This window comes from Apodemus sylvaticus, chromosome 20 (assembly GCF_947179515.1).
Source record: "Apodemus sylvaticus chromosome 20, mApoSyl1.1, whole genome shotgun sequence".
Lineage (NCBI taxonomy): Eukaryota > Metazoa > Chordata > Mammalia > Rodentia > Muridae > Apodemus > Apodemus sylvaticus.
In genome coordinates, this window is record NC_067491.1 from 3,009,899 (window position 1) to 3,035,489 (window position 25,591).

A 25,591-nucleotide genomic window follows, 5' to 3' on the forward strand; every position below is an offset into this window, starting at 1 on the left:
ATTTTTTCTCTTCCTCTTTTCTATCTTGACCTAACAAAAAGCTGTCATTTTTAGCTCACCTGGCCTGTCAGTTTTGCTTTAAACTCTAATAAAATGGGACTTAAGCTTCCCTCTGACTCTATTTCTAAATTCTTTTAAAAATAAGAACCCCAAAAGGGAATTTGGATCTCTTTATTTTTATCATCACTTAAATCTATTTGAAGCACTGATGCGTTTTGAATTTTACAGTACTTGCTTTCTCAACATCCTTTAGAATGGAGAGATTTGCAGCTCAAAATGGTGCCTGATGCTTTGAATGTAGCCTCAGGTGGAGTCTGGAGTAAAGAACGAAATTGAAGAAGATATCAGAAGATGGAAAGATTTCCTGTAAGCAATAACAGACTCAATGCAATTCCCATACAAATTCCAACTCAATTCTTTACAGATCTTGAAAGAGCAATTCTCAACTTCATATAGAAAAACAACAGAGGCAGGCAAATTTCTGAGTTCGAGGCCGGCCTGGTCTACAGAGTGAGTTCCAGGACAGCCAGGGCTACACAAAGAAACCCTGTCTTGAAAAAAGCCACAAAACCCAAAACAAAACAAAACCAAAAAACCAGCATAGCTAAAACAATCTTGTACAATGAAAGAACTTCTGGAGATATCACCATCCCTGATTTCAATCTATACTACAGAGAAATAGTAGTAAAAGTCCCATGGTATTGGCATAAAAACAGGCAAATTGATCAGTGGAATGGAACTAAAAACCCAGAAATAAACCTATACACCTTGATATATGACAAAGAAGCCAAAACCATACAATGGAAAAAAAAACATCTTCAAGAAATGGTACTGGTCTAATTGGAGGTGTCCATGTAGAAGAATTCAAACAAACTCATATCTATCACCCTGCACAGAACTCAAGTCAGAGTAGATCAAAGACCTCAACAGAAAACTATAGTACATCTAATAGAAGAGAAAGTGGAAAACTTCCTTAAACACATTGGCACAGGAGACAAGTTCTTGAATAGAACACTTATAGCACAGGCACTAAGACCAAAAATTAACAAATAGTATGACATGAAACTGAAAAGCTTTTGCAAGGATAAGAGCACCATCAATAGGACAAAATACACACACACACACACCATACACACACACACACATGCACACAAGGACAACATACATACACACACATTGGATGGAACAATAGCCTACAGAATGGGAAAAGATCTTCTCCAACCCTACATCCAACAGAGGACTGATACCCAAAATATATAAAGAACTCAAGAAATTAGACACCAACAAAACAAATAACCCAATTAAAAATGGAGTATAGAGCTAAGTAGAGAATTCTTAACAGAAGAATGTGTAATGGTCCAGAAGTATTTAAAGACATGTTCAATGTCTTTAGTCATCATGGAAATGCAAATCAAAATGACTCAGATTCCATCTTACATGTTCCAGAATAGTGAAGAACAAAAACTCAAGGGACAGCACATGCTGGCAAGGATGTGGAATGAGACATCATGAAATTTGCAGGCAAATGTGTAGAACATCCTAAGTCAGGTAATGTAGACCTAGAAAGATATGTATGGTATGTACTCACTTATAAGTGAACATTAGTCATAAAGTTCAAAATAACCATGCTACAATCCTCAAACTCAAAGAAACTTGATAATAAGGATGGCCCAAAAGAGGGGATGTGACTTTCACTCTGAAGAAATGTGTCTAGTGTAGCACCAAAATAACCAGGACTTTTCATCATGGCTTCTCATTAAAACCTGCAAACCATCTATTCTTGCCATCATCACCTTCCACCACTGGAAGGTTGCCTTTTACAGTCAATGAACTGTGTCTAAGATTGGGGTAGGAAATGCCACACCTTTTTTAAACAACTGGAAAAAAAGACAAAATAAATACTTCTTGGCACTGCCTTTCAGAGCAGACTAAAATAAACAACCCTAGACTATTCAGTTCTATTTATTTCCTGCCAAATAAGCAAGGGTGGGTTTATTTATGTCAGTTAATTGATGAGTTTAGATTAAAGGTTATATAAACCTGGGGACATTCCTGGATGGAAAATGAGGAGCAGGCAGAAGTTGTACATCTTAGAAGTAACTCTTATAAGAACAGTCAGACCTAACTAGGTCACAGAAGCTTCCCTGTGTCCAAGGAGACTGAGTCTAAAATGGTACAGGCTGGAGGACTTTTAGAAGAGCCTTATATTTTAAAGCACTTTAAAGAAAACAGACAATATACTTTAAAGCCTCTGAACTCCTCATGGTTTTGTAGCCCCTGAGCCCCTCTTATGCTCTGTTCCTGAGGAGGAATGATCTACCTTCATCTTTTTTTTTGATACATCATATAAAACTGTAGTCAGAATGGGGAAAGCCAATGGGAGGGGACTACCACTCATGCCTGTGATTCTAAATAAATTCAGAGTTCCATCTATTCTTATCTCTAGCTCAGATCTCTCCTGGATTCTCAACCTTCCTGCTGAACTTCATCTCAGCCTCGAGTTTCATTTGTTCAACAGCATGAACTACCAACTGACCCAAGTCCTAAATCTCTTTATCATGCCTGCACACCAAACCAGTGTTCACTTTTCCTTGTCTCTGAGTTCATAGGGATCATATACATCATCACAGCCATCTGCTGGCCACATCTTTGCTTTTGAGGACTTACCCACAGCCCTGCAGCCAGTCCTCAATCTTATTGACTGGATTCCCTAGAAAAAGCAGACATTGGGTGATTGTGGGAATGGAAGAGAATCACACTTCTCTATGTAACTCAGGTATCCTGCAAGTTGTTCTTACACAAGCCACAGCAAGACTCTTTTTACCCATAGTGTGTATGTGTGTGTGTATGTATGTGCATGTATGTATGTGTGTGTGCATATATGCACATATGAAAGGAATGCACCCATTTGTAAAGATGTTGGATACGTCTCCTCTTTTCTGTAAACTTCAGAAAGTTCCCAGTGTCCAGACTACCATGCTTTCTACTTCCTTTTTCCATAGTTTGGGAAAAAGGATGGTTCCTTTTCCAAAAAAATAAACAATGGAAGGAAAGAAAGAAAGAAAGAAAGAAAGAAAGAAAGAAAGAAAGAAAGAAAGAAAGAAAGAAAGAAAGAAAGAAAGAAGAAAAAGAAAGAAAGATCAGAAAAGGGATGGCTCTGTGCTTTTATTTCCTAACAAATAAGCAAGGTTGGTTTTACTGCTTCAAAAGCTTTTGTTTCAGACTACATCTCAGGTATTTCTCTGAACAACAGATAATGTAGGCTTCTGGAAAAAGAACAACTGCTTCATTGAGTATGAAAAATCTTTAGAGAAACTTCTCAAAGGTCACTTGTGTCAAAGTTGTAGCCTAAATCTGGGCATAAACTATGTCATAGTTTATATATGCTTGTCCCAGGGAGTGGAACTATTAAAAGGTGTGGCCTTGTTGGAGGAAGTGTGTCACTATGGGGATGAGCTTGAAGATCTTCCATGCTAGATACTTGAGCATGTCCAGTCTGTTCCTGGCTTCCTTTGGATAAAGATGTAGAGCCCTCAGCTCCTCCTGTACCATGCTGCCATGTTTCTGCCTTGATAACAATGGACTGGACCTTTGAAACTGTAAGCTAGGCACAATTAAATGTTGTCATTTATAAGACTTGCCTTGATCATGGTGTCTGTTCACAGCAGTAAAACCCTAAGACAGACTATATGCAGTCTTGTTACACAAACTTAATTCACAGACAAACCCTGTTCTGTTTCTTGACTCATACAGAAGTTTCTCAGGATGATATAAAGGTGTCACTTTCTGTTTCCTGACCATATATGCCTGTAGCCTCCTCACATAATTCATGTATCATATTATACTATACTTCTCCATTATAATCATTGAAAAGAGTTATAATGAGACTTCATGAGGTTCTACTCTAAATAGGCTAGATCTATCCTGTGCAGACTTGTGCAAGACACAGTGGACATCTATGTGATACTCAGCATTTTCTTACCTTCCTGGAAAACATCATCCAGGCTGGAAGGCTCAGGATCCAGTGCATCTTGCAGGGCAGCTGCTGCTTCCTCTTCCAGGACCTGAGTTTGCCAGTTACGACTCTGCCGTAGCCAGGCCCTCCGTTTTGCCCAGGATGTGGGGCTCAGCACTGATGCCTCCATCGTTTCAGTCCACTTTCAGGACTTCCTACCACACAGATGCCCTCCTGAAAGTTGAAACATGGGGGGAAAATCTTTTACCCTCTTTTCATATTAACTGCTCTAAAGGTGACTGTCTAATCTGTCTGTACAAAGAGCCTGTTCACTGACTAATTGGGAAAGAAATGATGCTTAACGATTTGCTGCTTCAACCCATCCATCACTCAGAGACCAGATCTTTTGGGTTCAGACTTTTATCTTAGAGAACCTGACCTAGGGTTGAACTCAAATTAACTAACAGACCAGTACTAGTCTGTTACCCCCCAACAAGACCTCTGTCTAACACTAGTTTCCAGATTATTCCCCAATAAATCTGCACCCCCAGGTTACAAGCCTGTTCCTGGCACTTCACTTCCTACAACCACTACCAATCAGGAAAAACACAGAAGTTAAGTTTGTGATTTGACTCCCAGCACCAACCAATTATGTTAAAGGCCATAATTACCTACCCCCCCCCCCCCAATCAGAAGTTCAGAAGTTGTGCCAGGTGAAAGATACCCTTTCTTCTTCCTCCTCCTCCTCTTCTTCTTCTTCTTCCTTCTTCTTCTTCTTCTTCTTCTTCTTCTTCTTCTTCTTCTTCTTCTTCTTCTTCTTCTTCTTCCTTTTGATTTTTTAAATTGGATATTTTATTTATTTATATTTAAAATGTTATTCCATTTCCTGGTTTCCCACCTGCAAACCTCCTATCCCATCCCTACTTACTCTGATTCTATGAGAGTACCCCACCCACCCACCCACCCACTCCTGCCTCATTACCCTAGCATTCCTCTACTGTACTGGCCCCTTCTTGAATAAAGGGACCCTAATGTGATTGCATTGGAATCAGTTCCTTGGTAGTCTTTTGGGGTTCACAAATACTTCCTGGAACACCACTACCACCACCAAAAAGAGAATGCCTGAAAAAAAAAATTTAAGTACCATGTGAAATATTTTAAGTCAGTAAATCTAAAAGCTTCAACATCACAGGAGTCATGGGCCACTGAGGAAATGTTTTGACTTAAAGTATCTCTATTTTTGGTAGCTGAAATGTTCTGTTAGAAAACACTTTCCTTAAGGCAGGTATGTTAGTGCATACCTGTAGCTCTAGTACTTAGAAGACCCAGGCAGATCTGGGCGATGGCGGTGCATGTCTGTAATCCCAGCACTCTGGGAGGCAGAGGCATGTGGATTTCTGAGTTTGAGGCCAGCCTGGTCAACAGAGTGAGTTTCAGGACAGCCAGGACTACACGGAGAAACCTTGTCTTGAAAAACCAAAAAAAATAAAAAAATAAAAATAAAAATAAAAATAAATAAATAAAAATAAAAAAAGAAGACCTAGGCAGATCAATCTAAGCCACAGTTCAATAGAGACCATGTTAAAAAGAATTGTTTCCTTTACTCTTTGTAATTTTGCATATCAGAATCTACCATTGAAACTAAAATATTTGAGGAACAGGGGAGATGTCTGAGTCAAACAAGTATAAGGGCCTAAGTTCAGATCTCCAGCACCCACATATAAGCCAAGTACAGGAGTAGGTCTCTAATTTTAGCTGTGGAGGCAGAGCTGGGAGGATCGATTTCTGGAGTTTGCTTATTGGCTGGACAACCTAGTCAATTAAATTATCTTCAGGTTCAGTGAGAAACCCTATCTCAAAAAATAAGGCGAAGACAGATTTAGGAAGATATTGTCATTGTTCCCTGCTTCCCCCTCCCCAATTAATAAAAGAAAAGAAAAAAATCTTTAAATTTCCACTTTATTTAATCCTCATAGAGATAGCTTTTTAAAAGTTCAGAATTGGCAAAGTTTAAGATCAAATTTCCACAAAAGGATGTGATCACACCTTTTGTGCTTCTAGCTTGTCTTTCTTTCTTTCTTTCTTTCTTTCTTTCTTTCTTTCTTTCTTTCTTTCTTTCTTTTTTTTTTTCTGGATATATTTGGTTTTCTAGGAAACACATGGGATTTTTTCCCCAGGAAAAGAAAAGAAAAAAAAAAAAAACTATAATAGAAACAAGACACTGAACTTACAGCCTTAAGTAACCAGCAGACCACACCTTCCACATGATCACTTTCTAATTTGTCAGTTTTCACATTGACTATAAATTACTTACTCAGCCTGTCAATGTAACTGTCACTCCACAAATTGCTAGTTAATTTGACACCATTGCACTCTTTCCCAAAATATATGATGCCTCTAGGCACAGAATATGAGAAGAATAAAGGGATGAATCATTCAGCTGTCCAGATAGAGCTTGAAAGGCAGGAGCTAATGTGCATTCAGTCATACTCATATCCCTCCACAGTGATTAGTAGATTTTCAACAAGACTTTCAGATCTTGTTCTTCCATCCCCTGGAATGGCCATGCACAGATTCATCTTCAAAATTTTATTTTGAACTATTGAAGTCACAGAAAATAGAAGAGAAAAATATAAGAATTTCAAGAGACTTCATCTAAGACTCAAAGGTACTAAATCAGCTTATTTTCTTCTTTTTAAAGAACATCCTGTACACAAAATGTTCTTCTAGTGCGATAAAATTGTTTCAGTTGTTTTTTCTTGTACACAGAGAAAAGATGATCTATAATTGTTTTAGTTTAGTCTAGTTCTTCTTTGGGCTCAGTTCAGGATTTGTCTTCTAGGGAAGGCAGCTTTAGCATTGAAAGATGTTTTCACACACACCCCCCCTTTTGCCTTTTAGGGAATAGTCAGTCATTTAACTAAGCTCAGGACAAAGGAAAGCTACAAAGAGGGTCACCAGAGGAGATTTGCTAGCATTAGGTGATTCAGGATGAGGCTGTCTCCAGGAAGAATTTGGAAAAAGTCTCTGGAAAGCCTGAAATTAGAATGTTTTCCTAGTCCTGCCTTCCAAAATATTTACTAGGCTATTTCCAGCCCAGAAAAAAATAGGTCAAAACTGACTTGCTCCTTTCTTTAATTTCTTCACATAAACCACAGGGAATCCTTGATTCCCAAGGACATTTTTGGTGGTTAGAAAAACTTAAAAGGACAGGATCCTTTCAGTCTCCCTCTGCGCCCTGGAGCTAAGGCTGTCCCACAGCCCTCCGCACCAGGAGAGAGCAGGTCTCCCCAGAAGGGCTGAAATACCCAAGAGCACAGGCTCACAGGGCCACAGGAGGGACAAGCTCCAGTCAGAGACAGCAAGACCAACTAACACCAGAGATAACCAGATGGCAAGAGTTAAGCTCAAGAACCTAAGCAACAGAAACCAAGGCTACTTGGCATCATCAGAACCCACTTCTCCCACCATAGCAAGTCCTGGATACACCAACACACTGGAAAAGCAACATTCAGATTTAAAATCACATCTCATGATGAAGAGAGAGGAGTTTAAGAGGGACACGAATAACTTCCTTAATGAAATACAGGAGAACACAGGAAAAACAGGTAGAAGCCCTTAAAGAGGAAACCCAAAAGTAGCTTAAAGAATTCCAGGAAAACTATCTTAGTTGGGGTTTCTATTCCTGCACAAACATCATGACCAAGAAGCAAGTTGGGGAGGAAAGGGTTTATTGAGCTTACACTTCCTCGTTGCAGTTCATCACTAAAGAAAGTCAGGACTGGAACTCAAGCAGGTCAGGAAGCAGGAGCTGATGCAGAGGCCATAGAGGGATGTTTCTTACTGGCTTGCTTCCCCTGGCTTGCTCAGCCTGCTTTCTTATAGAACCCAAGAGCACCAGCCCAAAGGTGGTACCATCCACAAGGGGCCCTCCCCACTTGATCACTAATTGAGAAAATGCCACACAGCTGGATCTCATGGAGGCACTTCCCCAACTGAAGCTCCTTTCTTTGTGATAACTCCAGCCTGTGTCAAATTGACACACAAAATTAGCCAGTACAAAAACATAACAAACAGGTGAAGGAATTGAACAAAACAATCCAGGATATAAAACTGGAAATAAAAACAATAAAGAAATTATAAAGGAAGACAACCCTGGAGATAGAAAACCTAGGAAAGAGATCAGGAGTCATAGATGCAAGCATCACCAACAAAATACAAGAAATAGAAGAGAGAATCTAAGATATAGAAGATAACATAGAAAACATTCACATTACAGTCAAAGAAAATGCAAAAGGCAAAAAGCTCTTAACCCCAAACATCCAGAAAATCCAGGACACAAAGAGAAAACCAAATCTAAGGATAATAGGTATAGAAGACAGTGAAGATTCCCAACTTAAAGGGCCAGTAAATATCTTCAACAAAATTATAGAAGAAAACTTTCCTAACCTAAAGAAAGAGATGTCCATGAACATACAAGAAGCCTACAAAACTCCAAATAGACTGGACAAGAAAAGAAATTCCTCCTGTCACATAATAATAAAAACACCAAATGCACAAAACAAAGAAAGAATATTAAAAGCAGTAAGGGAAAAAGGTCAATAACATATAAAGGTAGACCTATCAGAGTTACACCAGACTTCTCATCAGAGACTTTAAGAGCCAGAAGATCCTAGGCAGATCTCATACAGACCCTAAGACAAAACAAATGCCAGCCCAGGCTACTATACCCAGCAAAACACTTAATTACTATAGATGGAGAAATCAATATATTCTATGACAAAACCAAATATACACAATATTTTTTCCAAAAATCCAGTCCTACAAAAGACAATACATGGAAAACTTTAACACAAGGAGGGAAACTACACCCTAGAAAAAGCAAGAAAGCAATCTTCTTTCAACAAACCCAAAAGAAGATAGCCACACAAACAATTCCATCTCTAACAACAAAAATAACAGGAAGAAGCAATCACTTTTACTTAATACCTCTTAACATCAATGGAATCAATTTCCCAATAAAAATACACAGTCTAAAGACTGGATATGTAAACAGGACCCATTATTTTGCTGCATATAGGAAATACACCTTAGTGAAAAAGACAGATACAACCTTAGAGTAAAAGACTATAAAACAATTTTCCAAGCAAATGGTCCCAAGAAATAAGCTGGAGTAGCTATTCTAATATTGAATAAAATCAACTTTCAACCAAGAGTTATCAAAAAAGATAAGGAAGAATACTTCATACTCATCAAAGGAAAAATCTACCAAGATGAACTCCCTATTCTGAACATCTATGCTCCACATGCAAGAGCACCCATATTCATAAAAGAGACTTTATTAAAGCTGAAAGCACATATTGGACTTCACACCATAATAGTGGGAGACTTCAACACCCCACTCTCATCAATGGACAGATCATGGAAACAGAAATTAAACAGAGACACAGTGAAACTAACAGAAGTTATGAACAAAATGGATTTAACAGATATCTATAGAACATTTCATCCTAAAACACACGAATATACCTTATTCTCAAGAAATCATGGCACCTTCTCCAAAATTGACCTCAACAGACAAAAACATGCCTCAACAGATACAAAAAGTTTGAAATAATCTCATGCATCCTATTAGATCACCATGGGCTAAGGTTGGTCTTCAAAAACAACCAAAACAACAGAAAACCCACAAATACTTGGAAGCTGAACAGCGGTCTACTCAATGAGAACTTGGTCAAGGTAGAAATAAAGAAATTAAAGACTTTTTAGAATTCAATGAAAATGAAGGCACAACATACCCAAACTTATAGGACACAATAAAAGCAGTGCTAGGAGGAAAACTTATAGCACTGAGTGCCTCCAAAAAGAAACTGGAGAGAGCATACACTAGCAAATTGACAGAACATCTGAAGCTCTAGAACAAAAAGAAGTAAATACATCCAAAAGGAGTAGACGTCAGGAAATAATCAAACTCAGAGCTAAAATCAACCAAGTAGAAACAAAAAGAACTATACAAAGAATCAACAAAACCAGGAGCTGGTTCTTTGAGAACCAAGATAGACAAATCCTTAGCCAGACTAACCAGAGGGCACAGAGATAGTATCCAACTAACAAAATCAGAAATGAAAAGGGAGATATAACAACAGAAACTGAGGAAACCCCAAAAATCATCAGATCCTACTACAAAAGCCTATACTCAACAAAACTTGAAAATGTGGATGAAATGGACAATTTTCTAGACAGATATGAGATACCAAAGTCAAGATAAACTCTCTAAACAGTTCCATAACCCCTAAAGAAACAGAAGCAGTCATTAAAAGTCTCCCAAACAAAAAAGCCCCAGGACCAGACAGGTTTAGTGCAGAATTCTATCAGACCTTCAAAGGAGACCTATTACCAATACTCTTCAAACTATTCCACAAAATAGAAAGAGAAGGAACACTATCCAATTCATTCTATGAAGCAATACTTATGCTCATATCTAAATCACATGAAGACCAAACAAAGAAAGAGAACTTCAGACCAATTTCACTTATGAATATCAATGCAAAAATACTCAATAAAATTCTCACAAACTGAATTCAAAAACACATCAAAACGATCATCCATCATGATCAAGTAGGCCTCATCCAAGGGACACAGGGATGGTTCAATATTCAGAAATCCATCAACATAATCTACTATAAAAACAAAGAAAAAACCCACACGATCATTTCATTAGATTCTGGGAAAGCTTTTGACAAAATTCAACACCTCTTCATGATAAAAGTCTTGGAAAAACTAGGAATTCAAGGCCCATATCTAAACAGTAAAAACAATATACAGCAAACCAGTAGCCAACATCAAACTAAATGGAGAGAAACTTGAAGCAATCCCACTATAATTAGGGACTAGACATCTATAGACTACTTATTCAATATAGTACTCAAAGTCCTAGCCAGAGCAATTAGACAACAAAAGGATGTCAAAGGGCTACAAATTGGAAAGGAAGAAGTCAAAATATCACTATTTGAAGATGATATGGTAGTATACTTAAGTGCCCCCAAAAATTCCACCAGAGAACTCCTAAAGCTGATAAACAATCTCAGAAAAGCAGCTGGATATAACATTAATTAAAACAAATCAGTAGCCTTCCTCACTCAAATGATAAACAGGCTGAGAAAGAAATTAAGAAAACAACACCTTTCACAATAGTCACAAATAATATAAAACACCTTGGCATAACTCTAACCAAGCAAGTGAAAGATCTATATGATAAGAACTTCAAGTTTCCGAAAAAAGAAATCAAAGATCTTAGAAGATGGAAAGATCTCCCATGCTCATGGATTGGCAGGATTAATATAGTCAAAATGGCCATTTTGACAAAAGCAATCTACAGATTCAATGCAATCCCCATCAAAATTCCAACTTAATTCTTCATAGAGTTAGAAAGAGCAATTTGCAAATTCATTTGGAATAATAAAAGATCCAGAATATCAAAAACTATTTTCAACAATAAAAGAGCTTCTGGGGGAATCACCATCCCTGACTTAAGATGAATTACAGAGCGACAGTGATAAAAACTGTATGGTATCAATTCAGAGACAAGCAGGTAGATCAATGGAACAGAATTGAAGATCCAGAAATGAACCCACACATCTGTCTTGATCTTTGAAAAAGGAACTAAAACCATCCAATGGAAAAAAGACAGCATTTTCTATAAATGGTGTTGGTTCAACTAGTGGTCAGCATATAAAAGAATGCAAATCGATTCATTCTTATATCCTCATACAAAGCTGGATCAAGGAACTCCACATAAAACCAAATACATTTATCACTAATAGAAGAGAAAGCGGTGAAGAGCCTCGAACACATGGGCACAGGGGAAATTTTCCTGAACAAAGCACCAATGGCTTATGCTCTAAGATCAAGAATTGACAAATGGGACCTCATAAAATTGCAAAGCCTCTGTAAGGCAAAGGACACTGTCAATAGGACAAAACAGCAAATAACAGATTGGAAAAAGAGGGCTAATATCTAATATATACAAAGAACTCAAGAAGTTAGACTCCAGAGAACCAAATAACCCTATTAAAAATGGGGTAGAGAGCTAAACAAATTCTCAACTGAGGAATACCAAATGGCTGAGAAGTACCTAAAGAAATGTACAACATCCTTAGTCATCAGAGAAATTCAAATCAAAATAACCCTGAGATTCTACCTCACAACAGTGAGAATGGCTAAAATCAAATACTCAAGTGACAGCCCATACTGGCAAGGAGTGGAGAAAGAGGAACACTCCTTCATTATTGGTGGGATTGCAAGCTGGTACAACCACTCTGGAAATCAGTCTGGCTGTTTCTCAGAAAATTGGACATAGTATTACCTGAGGACCCAGTTGTGGAATACCTGGTCATATACCCAAAAGATTCTCCAACATATAACAAGGACACAAGCTCCACTATGTTTATAGCAGCCTTATTTATAATAGCCAGAAGCTGGAAAGCACCCAAATGTTCTTCAACAGAGGAATGGATACAGAAAACATGGTACAGTTACACAATGAACTACTATTCAGCTATTAAAAATACTGAATTCATAAAATTCTTAAGCAAATGGATGGAATTAGAAAATACCATCTTGAGTGAGGTAACCCAGTCATAAAAGAACACACATGGTATGCACTCACTGATAAGTGGATATTATCCCAAAGCTCAAAATACCCAAGATAAAATTCACAGACCACATGAAGCTCAAGAAGAAGGAAACCAAAGCGTGAATGCTTCAGTGCTCCTGAGACAAAGTATGTAGCAGAGACTGGAGGAAAGTCCATCCAGAGACTGTCCCACCTGGGGATCCATCCTATACACAGACACAAAACCCAGACACTACTTGCGAATGCCTAGAAGTGCTTGCTGACAGGAGCCTGATACAGATGCCTCCTGAGAGGCTCTGTCAGAGCTGGACAAATACAGAGGTGGATGCTTGAAGCCAACCATTGGACTGAGCATGCTGTCCCCAATGGAGGAGTTAGAGAAGGGACTGAAGGAGCTGAAGGGGTTTGCAACCCATAGATAGAACAGCAATATCAACCAACCAGACCCACCCAGAGCTCCAGGGACTATCAACCAACCAGAGTACACATGGCTCCAGCCGCATATGTACCAGAGGATGGCCTTGTCAGGCTTCAATGGAAGGAGAGGTCCTTGATCCTGTGAATGCTCATACTTAGTATAGGGGAATGCCAGGGTGGGGAGGTGGGAGTGATTGGGTGGGTGGGGCAACAACCTCATAGAAGCAGGGGGAGGGAGGATGGGATAGGGAGTTTTTTCCTTTTCTTTCTTTCTTCTTTCTTTCTTTCTTTCTTTCTTTCTTTCTTTCTTTCTTTCTTTCTTTCTTCCTTCCTTCCTTCCTTCCTTCCTTCCTTTCTTTCTTTCTTTCTTTCTTTCTTTCTTTCTTTCTTTCTTTCTTTCTTTCTTTCTTTCTTTCTTTCTTTCTCTCTTTCTCTCTTTCTCTCTTTCTCTCTTCTCTCTCTCTCTCTCTCTCTCTCTCTCTCTCTCTCTCTCTCTCTCTCTTTCTTTCTTTCTTTTTTTTTTTTTTGAGACAGGGTTTCTCTGTGTAGCCCTGGCTGTTCTGGAACTCACTTTGTAGACCAGGCTGGCCTCAACTTAGAAATCCTCCTGCCTCTGCCTCCCAAGTGCTGGGATTAAAGATGTGCGCTGGATAGGGAGTTTCTGGTGGTGGTGATAAAACAGAAAAGGAAATAATATTTGAAATGTAAATAAATAAATTATCCAACAAAAAATATAAGAAATTAGAGAAAAAAGATAAATGTAAAAGAATGGCAACAAAGCAAGGAAAGCATGGGGCAAAGGAGGAACTGGGAGGGAGAAATAGGAGGGAGAGGTGAGGTAGAGAGACTAGTGGAGGAGAGAGGGAGGGAATGGGGGAAGGAAATAAGAGAAGGAAAGAGGGAAGAGAAGGATGTAGGTGGAAAGAGGAGGAAAAGAAAGGACAGAAAGACAAGAGGGACACAAATAGAAAGGGACACGGGGCTGCCACACTGGGCTCTGACAACTTATTGTCTGTACCAAACAGAACGGGAAACACCTTGTTTTCCCTACCTGGGATGACAGGTAAAGATTCTCAGCACCATCTTTGATAAGACTAGTTTATGTTCCTTATATCTTTGCAGCTCTCATTCAAATAAATAAATTCCTTCTTCACCTCTCTTCAGCCCTGGTTTTTCTTACACACTTTTTCTCTCATTTTTTTTCATCCTAAGTATTTGCTGCACTAAACCCATAAAGCCCTCAATCTGTTCTCAACTCATTTCCTCCAGGAAGCCAGATGTGGCTTCTACAGTTGGTGTTAACCCTGTGTGTGCATGACTTCCCTGTTTGACTTTTCTTTTTGGTTATTATCATCTATATGCACTATACTATTATTAATTTATCTTATATTTTATTTACTCTCCCAATTGAAACATAAGCTCCAGGGTCAGATGTGTTTGTCTAGATTGTTCACTGCTGTGTTTCTAATGTCTAAAACAGAATCAAATGTTGTTGGCTAAACAAGAGCCTAGTGCCTTAACAAGTTACTACAGACACACTCAGCACATGGTTTCAAGGATCCCATAAGGTTTAACTATGTGCTAGGGACAGAAAGTGAGGCAACAGAGACATGATAGTTCTAAACCCTGCTCCTGCAATTCAGAACAGCATTTGCATGTACCTGACAATGCCTTTTTTGTACATGCTTATACAGACATTTTACTTATTACAACTACCTAAAGGAAAGTGTATATGGAAACAGAATGCTTAATGCTTTAAAAGTTACAAAGGAAGGCTCACAAAATTGGCTGAAGTTAGAGGCAGCAGAAAGACACAAATTAAAAGCTCTAATACTGTAAAGAACAGTCATTTTTTTTTGGCAGTTTGTATAAGAATGAAATCATTTACTCACTTTAAAAGACAACCATGGTAGGGGCTTGAAAGGTGTCTTAATCACTAAAGTGTTTGCCATGTAAGGACAAGGACCTGAACTACATCCTTTTAGAACCAATATAAAAAAGCTGAGAGCTGTACCACATGCTCATAATCCCAACACTGGGAGTGGATTTAGGATGACTCCTGGGTCTCACTTGTCAGGCAGTATAGCAAACTCCAGAGTAAATGTAAGATCCCGTGTCAAGATTTATGATGGACACTGACAGAGGAGAATGCCTGACCGTGAACTCTGACTTCTGCATGCATGCACTCGTGTGTGCGTGTGTGTACACACGCCTGTACCCTCTGCCCCCAATGATCTCAAGAGAGAAGACGCAAAGGAACTAATCTTCTAAAATGTGGCTCTTGGTGTGGAAATTAGAAAGTAAATTTCCCCAATCTTCGCCATGTTTGAGTCATCATAGTTCACAAGCATAACTACTGTAAAAATGGCTAGCGATACTGGGAAACAGAAATAAATAAATGAACGGTTTGGTTCATAGTAAGAGGATGAATATACTGCTGGGAGATAAGAAGCTAAGCTCTGTTCCTGGAAATCTGAAGGAAGAGGCAAACGATATCAGATAAACACACCAGCAGTGAGAATGCTACAGAGAAATGACAGATGGGTACAGGGATGGCAACATGCAGCTTTAGAGGATTTTGGAGGGAGGCAAATAGAGATGGGGATAGAAATATTTTCTCCAAATGTTACAGTAACAACGGTCATTAGACAAAAGTGTATTCCCACGATATAATGGAACCTGGTCGGAACGCCTGCTACACAAGCCGGACAACCTGAGTTCTGTCACTGGAATCCAAGGTGGAAGGAGAAGACTGACTCTTGAAAGTTGCTCTCGTGGGCTGGAGAGATGGCTTAGCGGTTAAGAGCACTGACTGCTCTTCCAGAGATCCTGAGTTCAAATCCCAGCAACGACATGGTGGCTCACAACCATCCGTAATGAGATCTGACACCCTCTTCTGGAGTGTCTGAAGGGAGCTACAGTGTACTTATATATAATAAATAAATAAATCTTTAAAAAAAAGAAAAAAAAGAAAGTTGCTCTCTGACCTCCCCCGACACATACCATACACATGCACACATAATGAAAATACTATCAAGTAAAAACTAAAAAATATGAATTACCATTCATATTCACATCATTTCTCTGAACAGTTTCTAGCAACCAGAATGTGAGCTTCTGCCATATTCAAAAAGTATATAGCGTGTCTGTGTTAATTGGAATACTCTTTGTAAAATCTCCTTTGAGCACCATGACAGGGCATGGTGTAAATTATCTTTAATGAAGATAATTGCTAAGTTATTTTTTAATGAAGATAAGTTAGCAAATATTGTACCTGTTGAAGAGCAAGACTCATACTTGTGCTGAGAAATTTTCCTCAACTAGTATATGTCATAGAAGAGGTATAGACCCACCTGCCTCTCTACATCTTCTGTGTATATATTACCTACCTTGTAGTGAAGGGATGCTATATGGGACCATCTTTCTGTGCTCTAGCGAATACAACATAAGGGTAACTCGAGTCTGATTAAATTTTAGAGTTCAAACTAGCAAATTATGCTGTACTGGCTAGTTTTGTGTCAACTTGACACAGGCTAGAATTATCACAGAGAAAAGAGCTTTAGTTGGGAAAATGCCTTCATGAGATCCAGCTGTAAGGCATTTTCTCAATTACTGATCAAGTGGGGAGGGCCCATTGTAGGTGGTGCCATCTCTGGGCTGGTGGTCCTGGGTTCTTTAAGAAGACGAGTGAGCCAGGGGAAGCAAGCCAGTAAGTAACATCTCTCCCTGGCCTCTGCATCAGTTCCTGATACCTGACCTGTTTGAGTTACAGTTCTGACTTCCTTTGGTGATGAACAGCTGTGTGGAAGTATAAGGGGAATAAACCCTTTCCTCCCCAACTTGTTTCTTGGTCATGATGTTTTGTACAGGAATAGAAACCCTAACTAAGAGATACACTATCTTTAGAAAATCATTTTCCATTCTAATTTTTCATTTCCTACTGAAAACTTTCTCTGAACTCTGATTGCTATCTCCCTTGATGCTAATTTATTGTAACATTGGCTGTACTATGCCCAATGTTGAGAGAGACTGTGGCAACCTGTATAATTTTTCCTTTTGTTTTTACCAATAATTTAAGAAAAGTACCATATAGTATCTACTTACTTCTTGTCTGAATTTCCCTAAAGGCTAGACGTTGCTCTAGATTTTTTTTCTTGAATTATTTTCCATAACCTACCAGAAGGTCTGGTATTAACTACAATCAAATAGAGTAAGAGAGGATGTAGGGATGAAGTCACATCTGAGGTTTAAGATCACAGGAGTGTTTAAGAACTGTGAGTATCTTCTAATAAAATAGTATCAAATACCTGTAGCAGTAGTGAAGAAACTGTTGAGAAAGTGTCATTATTGCTGAATTGAGAACATTGTCTACTTTCTATTACATTGCTGGTCCATGTCCTAGAAGATTCAGCTGCAATTTCACAATACACTGACATGGTGAATCAAAGAAGCAGGGACTAGTAATAACTGCTTTGTATAGAGCACCTAATGTCTATACACAAATATGTCGTATAAAATACTTCACTTAATTCTAACCAACACCTTAGAGCTTATCATTATCATCTGAAGCTCAGAGAATGTCTTATTCAAGTACGTGTATTTAAAGGGCTTGGATTTAAGCTTGCATTCGTTTGACTTCATGTTGTACAGTCTTTACATAAATATTGGAGTAATAAAATAGCTTACCATCATCCAAGTATCTGCAGATATACAGTCTTGGAGAAAGGAGAGAGTTGTGAGTTGTTAGCAGTTCCTCTAGGATCCACCCAGCAGTTACCTAGTAACAGCTTTTGTCTCTGCCCGCCAGGTCCAAGCCAGCTCTAGTTCTCTCTGTCTCTCTCTGTGTCTCTGTGTCTCTCTCCTCTCTCTTTTCCCACCCCTTCTAAGTCCGAAGCCTCTCTTCCTCTCTTCCTCTCTCTTCTCTGCCTCTACTAATTTCCAGGTCCCCATTCTTTCCGATCTCTTCCTTCTGTACTAGGCCTGCCTTGTGGCTTGACTTTTCGGGTGGGGGGCCACCTCGGCAGGTACTCCCTCTCTCCGTGTCAGGCCACATTTCTTAAACCACAACAGGATTAATTTAGTAAATTCTCTGCTTTGTATACTGTTCAGCTGTCCATTTTATAATCTAGTGGAGTAGAAAAAGTATAAACCTAACACATTTTGTTCTGAGGGGCGTGATAATCAGAGCAGAAGCAGTATTGCTTTGTGTTACCAGCACAGTTTTCCGCTTGACTCCATCTTGGTGATCTAGAAGCAGACTAACCGCCCTCGGGCTTGCAGGTCAATTTTCCAATAAGGTTCAATTTGGGATTACATGAAAATTCTTGATGCCTTTCAGACTGTGGAATTAGAATATTTAGCAGCGACTGTAGAAAAGCGCTGAATAAAAAAAATTAATGGTTACAGTGTGGCCAAGCTCAGCACAGGCCTAGTTACTGAATTGCTAGATTTTTTGGAAATAGTTTGGGAAATATTTTTATTTAAAACTGGAAGTTGTGTTGACACATTTCTCTGGGATGCGATATATTAACCATGTGCCCCTGGGCTGCTGCTGACGCTTCCTGACCCTCTCCTCCTTCTTTTCGTCCTCTTCCTCTTCCTCCTCCTTTTTTTTCCATGTATTGAAAATAGACCTTTTTCATATATCTTGGTTAAAATTTCCTCTCCTTCTGCTCCTCCCAGTTTCCCCCCACCTATCTTAATATTTAAATATAACAAATGGGCCTACCACTGTGAAGCTGAGAGACAATAGTACTGCTTATATATGGTTCAGTGTAGGGATATTTTTAAACTCCCAGTAACATGGGCAATGTTTCTTTTCTTCACAGTTTTATTTAGAAATACAGGGAAAGAAAAAAATGTAGGCAGAGCTTGGGACTTGGAATCGGAGTATCCCTTTTTAAAATCATAGTCTGTCCACTTACACCTGTGAGGTTTAGGCAAAACTATTCAACCTCTCTATATCTAAGTGTTTTCAATATGTAAACTGATAATTGCCACACATTTTGGGTTATTGAAGATTAAAATTGGGTATTATATAATAAATAATATGCAAGGTTGTTGTTAATTTTCTCTCAATATAAGCCAGTCTCAAAAAAGGGAGACAAGGGAATGATCATTAGAATACGCTAGAGTGTACCATATCAGAATGTTAAAGAGAGGTGTTCATATTAGGCATAGATGAAATGTGAGAAAAATAATCCCTTATTATTTTCTGTTTATTTGTGTGTGTTATATTTACATATGCATATATCCATATATGTACCTATAGAGGCCAAAGGTCTATATTTGGTTTCTTCTCCTATTATTCTCTGAAATAGTCTACTAAATTTGGGATAGATTGATTTTCTAGGCAGGCTGGACAGTGAGTCCTTGCGATTATTATATCTCCACTACTTAAGCGTTAATAACAGATTTCACCACCACCTGTGGCTTTCACATGAGTACTGGGGATCTGAATTCAGATCCTCATCTAGTTTTATTCATTAAATCATTCTCTACTTCAATAGTGCCTACCCTTATATAATGTCTAGAGGGACCAGAGAGAAATCTAATCCTGGACACTCATTTTAGAGTAAAAAAAATTAGACAGAGATAAGAAAGGATAAGGAAAGATGAGGGAAGGAGGGAGGAAGGAGGAATGGAGGGAGGAAGGAGGAAAGGAGAGAAAGGAGGATAGAAAATAGGACTCAAGTTTGTATTGCAAATGTGTTCTTTCTTCCTTTTATCACACACCATTCTTCCTACCACTTTCAGGTTCTAGATCAATCTTCGGTGCTCTGAACCTCCTTCAACCAACAGGCCAGACAGGCCTCGCTTCTCTGTTTGTATGTTAATTACAACCCAAGCAGTACATGTGAATTGGGACTGAGAGTGAGATCAAGAGTAAGAAAACGGAAAAAGGAAATAGAGTTTCCATGATGTGGCCCAACAGAATTTCTGCATCCTCAGCCCAGGCATAGTATTACCAATTCAGAAGTCTGGGGAAATCCCAGAGCAGACAGCATTTCTCTGTGGACAGGGCAAATTTAACTTAAAGTCAGGTTGACCCTATTCAAACTTAGGTATCAAAAACCTACAACAGGCTGTCACATTCCTTTTAGATCAATGGTAACTTTATTTCTGGTTTCTAATCATCAGTGTGGCTCCAGGAAGATTATTAGATCAAAACTTATTCTTATGATGGTGAAGCACTCTGAGACATCTATGACCTACGGGAGCACTTCAATCTCTGCTTCAGGGAAAAGAAAAAAAGGATGTTATTTAGTAAATAGTAGACGCTACACAATGTAACTTATTTGCCTTTCTTTTTTCATGATTTACAGCACTTCAGTCTTTGTTTCAGGGGGTAGAAAAATGTTGTTACTTAGTAAATTAAAAAAAAAACTAGTCTTATTTAGTAAATAGAAGAAACTACGAAAAGTAACATAGTGGAGTCATTCTGGGGGAGCTGCAGTGGGCAAGTGAGCCTCCTGGAGATAGCACGCCATTTTGCACAGTTGCTATGAGTATACCTTTGATAGATATAGCACCGGGGCTTCATCCCAGGATTGCTTCTTGCTACTGATATGCCTTCTCATATTTGTCGTTGTTATAGTCCTTGTCTATTCAGCTTGGGGTGATTGGGTGTGAGGAGACTGTCACTCCCTGTAGCTCTCACTTGGGGTGATTGGGTGTGGGGAGACTCTCACTCCCTGTAGCCCTCACTTGGGGTGATTGGGTGTGGGGAGACTCTCACTCCCTGTAGCCCTCACTTGGGGTGATTGGGTGTGGGGAGACTCTCACTCCCTGTAGCCCTCACTTGGGGTGATTGGGTGTGGGGAGACTCTCACTCCCTGTAGCTCTCACTTGGGGTGATTGGGTGTGGGGAGACTCTCACTCCCTGTAGCTCTCACTTGGGGTGATTGGGTGTGGGGAGACTCTCACTCCCTGTAGCCCTCACTTGGGGTGATTGGGTGTGGGGAGACTCTCACTCCCTGTAGCTCTCACTTGGGGTGATTGGGTGTGGGGAGACTCTCACTCCCTGTAGCCCTCACTTGGGGTGATTGGGTGTGGGGAGACCCTCACTCCCTGTAGCTCTCACTTGGGGTGATTGGGTGTGGGGAGACTCTCACTCCCTGTAGCCCTCACTTGGGGTGATTGGGTGTGGGGAGACCCTCACTCCCTGTAGCCCTCACTTGGGGTGATTGGGTGTGGGGAGACTCTCACTCCCTGTAGCCTGCTGTGATTACTTCCAGGGTGACAGCCCACTCTCTTGGGCAATTTTCCTGCAGATCATCATGAAGATGAACTTTCATAGAACAATATTGTTTAGATGAATTAATGATTGTACAGACATTCTGACGTGATTTAAATAGTTTTAGGAAGTTAGAGAAGTTGATAGAAAGTTTAAGGAGATGGTTTAAGTTGTTTTGCCAGAAACATATAATAAAGTTAGAATTAAGAGCAGAATATGCTCCCTCCCTTGAAGTACGATGAGGGCTGCATAAGTTAAAAATGGAATACAGTGCTGGGCAGTGGTGGCACACACTTTTAATCCCAGCACTTGGGAGGCAGAGGCAAGCAGATTTCTGAGTTTGAGGCCAGCCTGGTTTACAGAGTGAGTTCCAGGACAGCTAGAGCTATATAGAGAAACCCTGCCTCAAAAAACCAAATAATAATAATAATAAAAGGAATACAGTGAGCCTTCATGCATTATAAGCACATAATTGTTCTTGAAAGAGAAAGATAGGCTTGGGACAAGTTAATGATCAAAGAAAACATTCATTCTAGGCTGAGTCTGAGTTCCTGGATCTTGTGATCTAGAAGTGTGGCGATATGTTTGCTTTACACTAGGAAATGATAAGGTTATAAATAAATAGTAAATAATAATAATAATAATAATAATAATAATTCTGAGTGTAAGATGATTACATTTGTTCATTTTAGCTGAACAAGACTACAAAAAAAGACGTAAGATGGATGATGATCTGTTTCTTGGTAAATACAGACTGTCAACTAAGCATATAAAAATACTTGCTGCTGTAGACATGTGGCCTAAATCTTATTAATCATGACAAAAAATTATTGCTTTGGGGTTATGATAAACTTGTATAAAGAAGGTTAGATTGAAAATATTTAGCTATTAATATGAGTTTCAAAAGAAAAATATATAATCAATAATCTTGTAATTTCCTTCTGTGTAATGATTTTAATCTATTTTGAAGAATACATTTTGTGGTGATTTTTTAGAGATTATGTAACTTGTGGCTATGATGTAATCTTTTTCTTACATACAGAACTTTAACTTAAATGGTATAAAAAGGCTAAGAGAAAAAATAAAAAATAAAGTTGTTGGAGTTAACTTGTTGGAGTTTGATCTATCCAATTATGTTTATGTGTATATATGTATGTGTATATTTGTATATGTATGTGTATATTTGTATATGTGTGTATATATATCTGTATATGTGTAAAGTTGGTTGCATTGCTCCATTCCCCCAGTGTGTGAACGTGTGTATGTATGTATATTTGTTTGTGTGTATGTGTGTATATATACATATATATACATATATATTAAGTTGTAGTTTTTTCTTGTTTCAACCACTCATTGCATGTGTGTGTGTTAATGTTCATGCATGCATGTGTATGATTCCCCCCCACACTCTTTTTCTTTCTCTAGTTGCAGGCTGTCATCAACAGCAGCCCTTGTTGGTTGCTATCAGAACTTGTTGCTATCAGCACCAGCCCCCAGTCACACTCAGCTCTCCTCAGTTTACACTGTGGTGTTGAAGCTTGCCTTCAACAGTAACTCCTTTGCCTTTCCTTTTCTATGCCATTTCCCTATAAACAAGTTTAGCTGAATACTGAAAGCAAATCATCTAAGCTCTTTTCCTGTCATTCCCTTTGAACATTCAGATATGAGTGGATTTTCTGGAAGGTTTATAAATGACTATATTTAGGGAAATATTAAAGTTATATATTTGCATCAAGTCACACTGTGTTGTTGGAGTGTGAGAGATGCCATTAAAAATCCATGGGCAGGCTAAAAGGTATCAAGAATAAGAAAACAGCTCACCATTGCAAGTTTCAAACAGCTTTATCTAGACTTGTTTAGGATAAGTGAAGAGATTTCTTGGCCACTAAGTGATCTCTGTGTATTGCTATCATTAATTCAATGTCTTGTTTTCATGGTCATGAAGTTATTTCATTCCTGTCCTCGCTTTCTCCTTTTATTACACCATAGATACATATTCTTCTCATCCTTCAGCTTATTTGACTGAATTCTTTTCTCAGCCCAAATCTGTGCTTTGACCATTCTCACTGGGCCTGGGTATGGGTTGAGCATAGGGCTGTGACTTTTGGGTTAGTCACTTTCCTTGATCTCTAAGTGGAAATTAGGCAGCCATGAGTCTACACATAGAAAGAAATGCTTGCATCATTTCCCCTTGCTGCCATTCAGAGTGAAGCTTGAGTCATGGCATGGGTCAAGACCAAGACATGAGCCAAGACCAAACTTTCTATTGGAATCTGAATTTCAGACTTTGAACCTAAAAGTATCTCCACATCACTATATAATACTTCATCCTAGAAAATATCTTAACATTTAGAGGATGAAAGGAGTTAGGAGAACACTATTAGTCCAGTTATAAATAGCCTCTGCATGTCCTAAGTGCCTGTCTTTATTGGCTCTTTTCCTATCACTCCTACTATAGCTTTATCTTGCTATCTATGATAATATTCTCTGTAGAAGACAACCAATAAACCTGGCCTTTTGAGCTCTTTTTACCAATGTTCATGATATAGGAGGCTGCAAACCCATGGCCTTTATCACTCAAGCTGAACATCTGCTGAATCAGAAGCTTGGGCACCCAATTTGCAAGCTTCCAACCTCTAATTCCTCATGAATTGTATAAAACCTCCAATTAAGGACCTTTGTGATATACAAAACTCACAAATATTTCCTTGGGCATTGTTTTTAAATGCTTATTATCTTACTAAACCATTTCTACAGTACACTTTTATCTTGATGGGGCTCTGCCTTAAATCCCTATGTTTCCTTATCTACCCACGGATAAATTTGGATTGCGGGAAAAACCCCGTGTGAATGGTATTTCTGTGCCTCATCCCTCCCCAGGATACAGATGGATAGCTACCCTGAAACAAAGGGTGTTGGAGACTCCAGCTTCAATATTATGTAGATCACTGAGACGTCAACATATTTAAATGAGATATAAGGCAAAACTCTAGTCTTCATAAAGTGTAGACCATGGGCCTTTAGTAAATTTGGCGTGTCATTATCCTCCTGTGTAAATTTTCCTACATAGTAACTTTTACATACCTCACAACACTTTATCTCCACATCTTTTGCTGAAGATTCCAAAGAAAAACTGAGAGAAAATTCATGCCAGATTTGTATATTCTCAAATTCAGAGATAAGGGCACTAAACAGAACCTGTCATCAAACCAGGAAGCTTCTCTTGTTCACAACTTTTCAAAATTGAAAATAGAACTAAATGAGTTCAGCAAGATGCTAAGAAGAACTCTCATGAGAAAAAAGAAATTTTGTGAATAGCAATTCAGTTCATCAAAAAGGTCATGATTCACAACCCCAGAACAATAACATCTGGTAGCCAGGAAGATGGAAAGAGGCATCTCTGCTCAACAGTTCCAATAATGAGGTTGTAGAGTCAGGGTCAGAAATGAAAGGTTTTCTCCTGATAAATCTCATAACTTGGAAGCCAGATTTTTTTTCCCTGACCCGTCTATATCAGCTTCACCATAAAACCAAAGTAAAATCTACACTTACCAGAGGTAAGAAAGTTCTCAAAACAGGGCTGAACTTTTCTCAGGAGTGGTGCTAGAGATGAGGACAGTGCGACAGTTTCCTTTCACAGACTGTGACTTTCTCTCTGTTCTCATTCAACTGTCAGCTCAAAAGAGGAAGCGGATGTGAGACAACACACAGATATCTATACACGCATCTGCACTGCCTCCACCCACTAGCCAGCCGCATCCTCTGCTCTAGCTTAGGAGACTGAAGAATAAAGCCTCTATTACCCATAAGCTTACAGGCAGAGCCCATCTTCTGAAATGGCTGCTTGCTGTGAGTTCAGTTTTCTACACCTAGGGAGGGGTATTGCCCACTAGACAATGGGAATCTGGGAAAGTCTCCCTCCAATATAATTAGAAATAGTTAAAATCCACTCCTGCAGCAAAATGCACATAGAAAATGTTTTAAAAATTAGACTTGTCTCTCCATAAAATCTACTCACATTTATTTCATACATGAGAACTTCTCCCTTCCTGGACTTTTCATAACTCTTTCACATTCAGGTAAATTCTCGAGACGCTTCTTCTTAAATACTATCAGTGAAAACAATTTTAATGCATTAATTTCTCTTTAGTTTTTTATTGGATTTATTTGCATTCTCTCTCTCTCTCTCTCTCTCTCTCTCTCTCTCTCTCTCTCTCTCTCTCTCTCTCTCTCTCTGTGTGTGTGTGTGTGTGTGTGTGTGTGTGTGTTTATGCCCCTGTCACAGCATGCATGTGGAGGTTAGATGACAGTTTGAAGGAGTCAGTCTTCTCCTTCCACCATGCAGATC

At 38.9% G+C, this 25,591-nt stretch overlaps 1 protein-coding gene across 4 annotated transcripts in view; it reads right to left on the minus strand.

The window, feature by feature from the left end:
* Positions 1-24,912, minus strand: part of Tespa1 (thymocyte expressed, positive selection associated 1) — a 45,367-nt gene extending 20,455 nt beyond the window's left edge. For 2 of the 4 annotated variants that reach the window (XR_007974571.1, XM_052164786.1), the window contains exons 1-3: positions 24,796-24,912; positions 3,983-4,189; positions 2,668-2,710 (exon numbers count right to left, since the gene is read on the minus strand). Coding sequence is in view for 3 of the 4 variants with exons in the window: in XM_052164786.1 (XP_052020746.1) it covers positions 2,668-2,710; positions 3,983-4,145 (206 nt within the window). In the remaining variant the exon portion in view is untranslated. Of the gene's footprint in view, positions 1-2,667; positions 2,711-3,982; positions 4,190-4,679; positions 4,777-24,795 lie in introns of those variants that run through there. The other 2 variants (XM_052164785.1, XM_052164787.1) reach the window with 2 other exon arrangements.
* Positions 24,913-25,591: the final 679 nt, after the last annotated feature.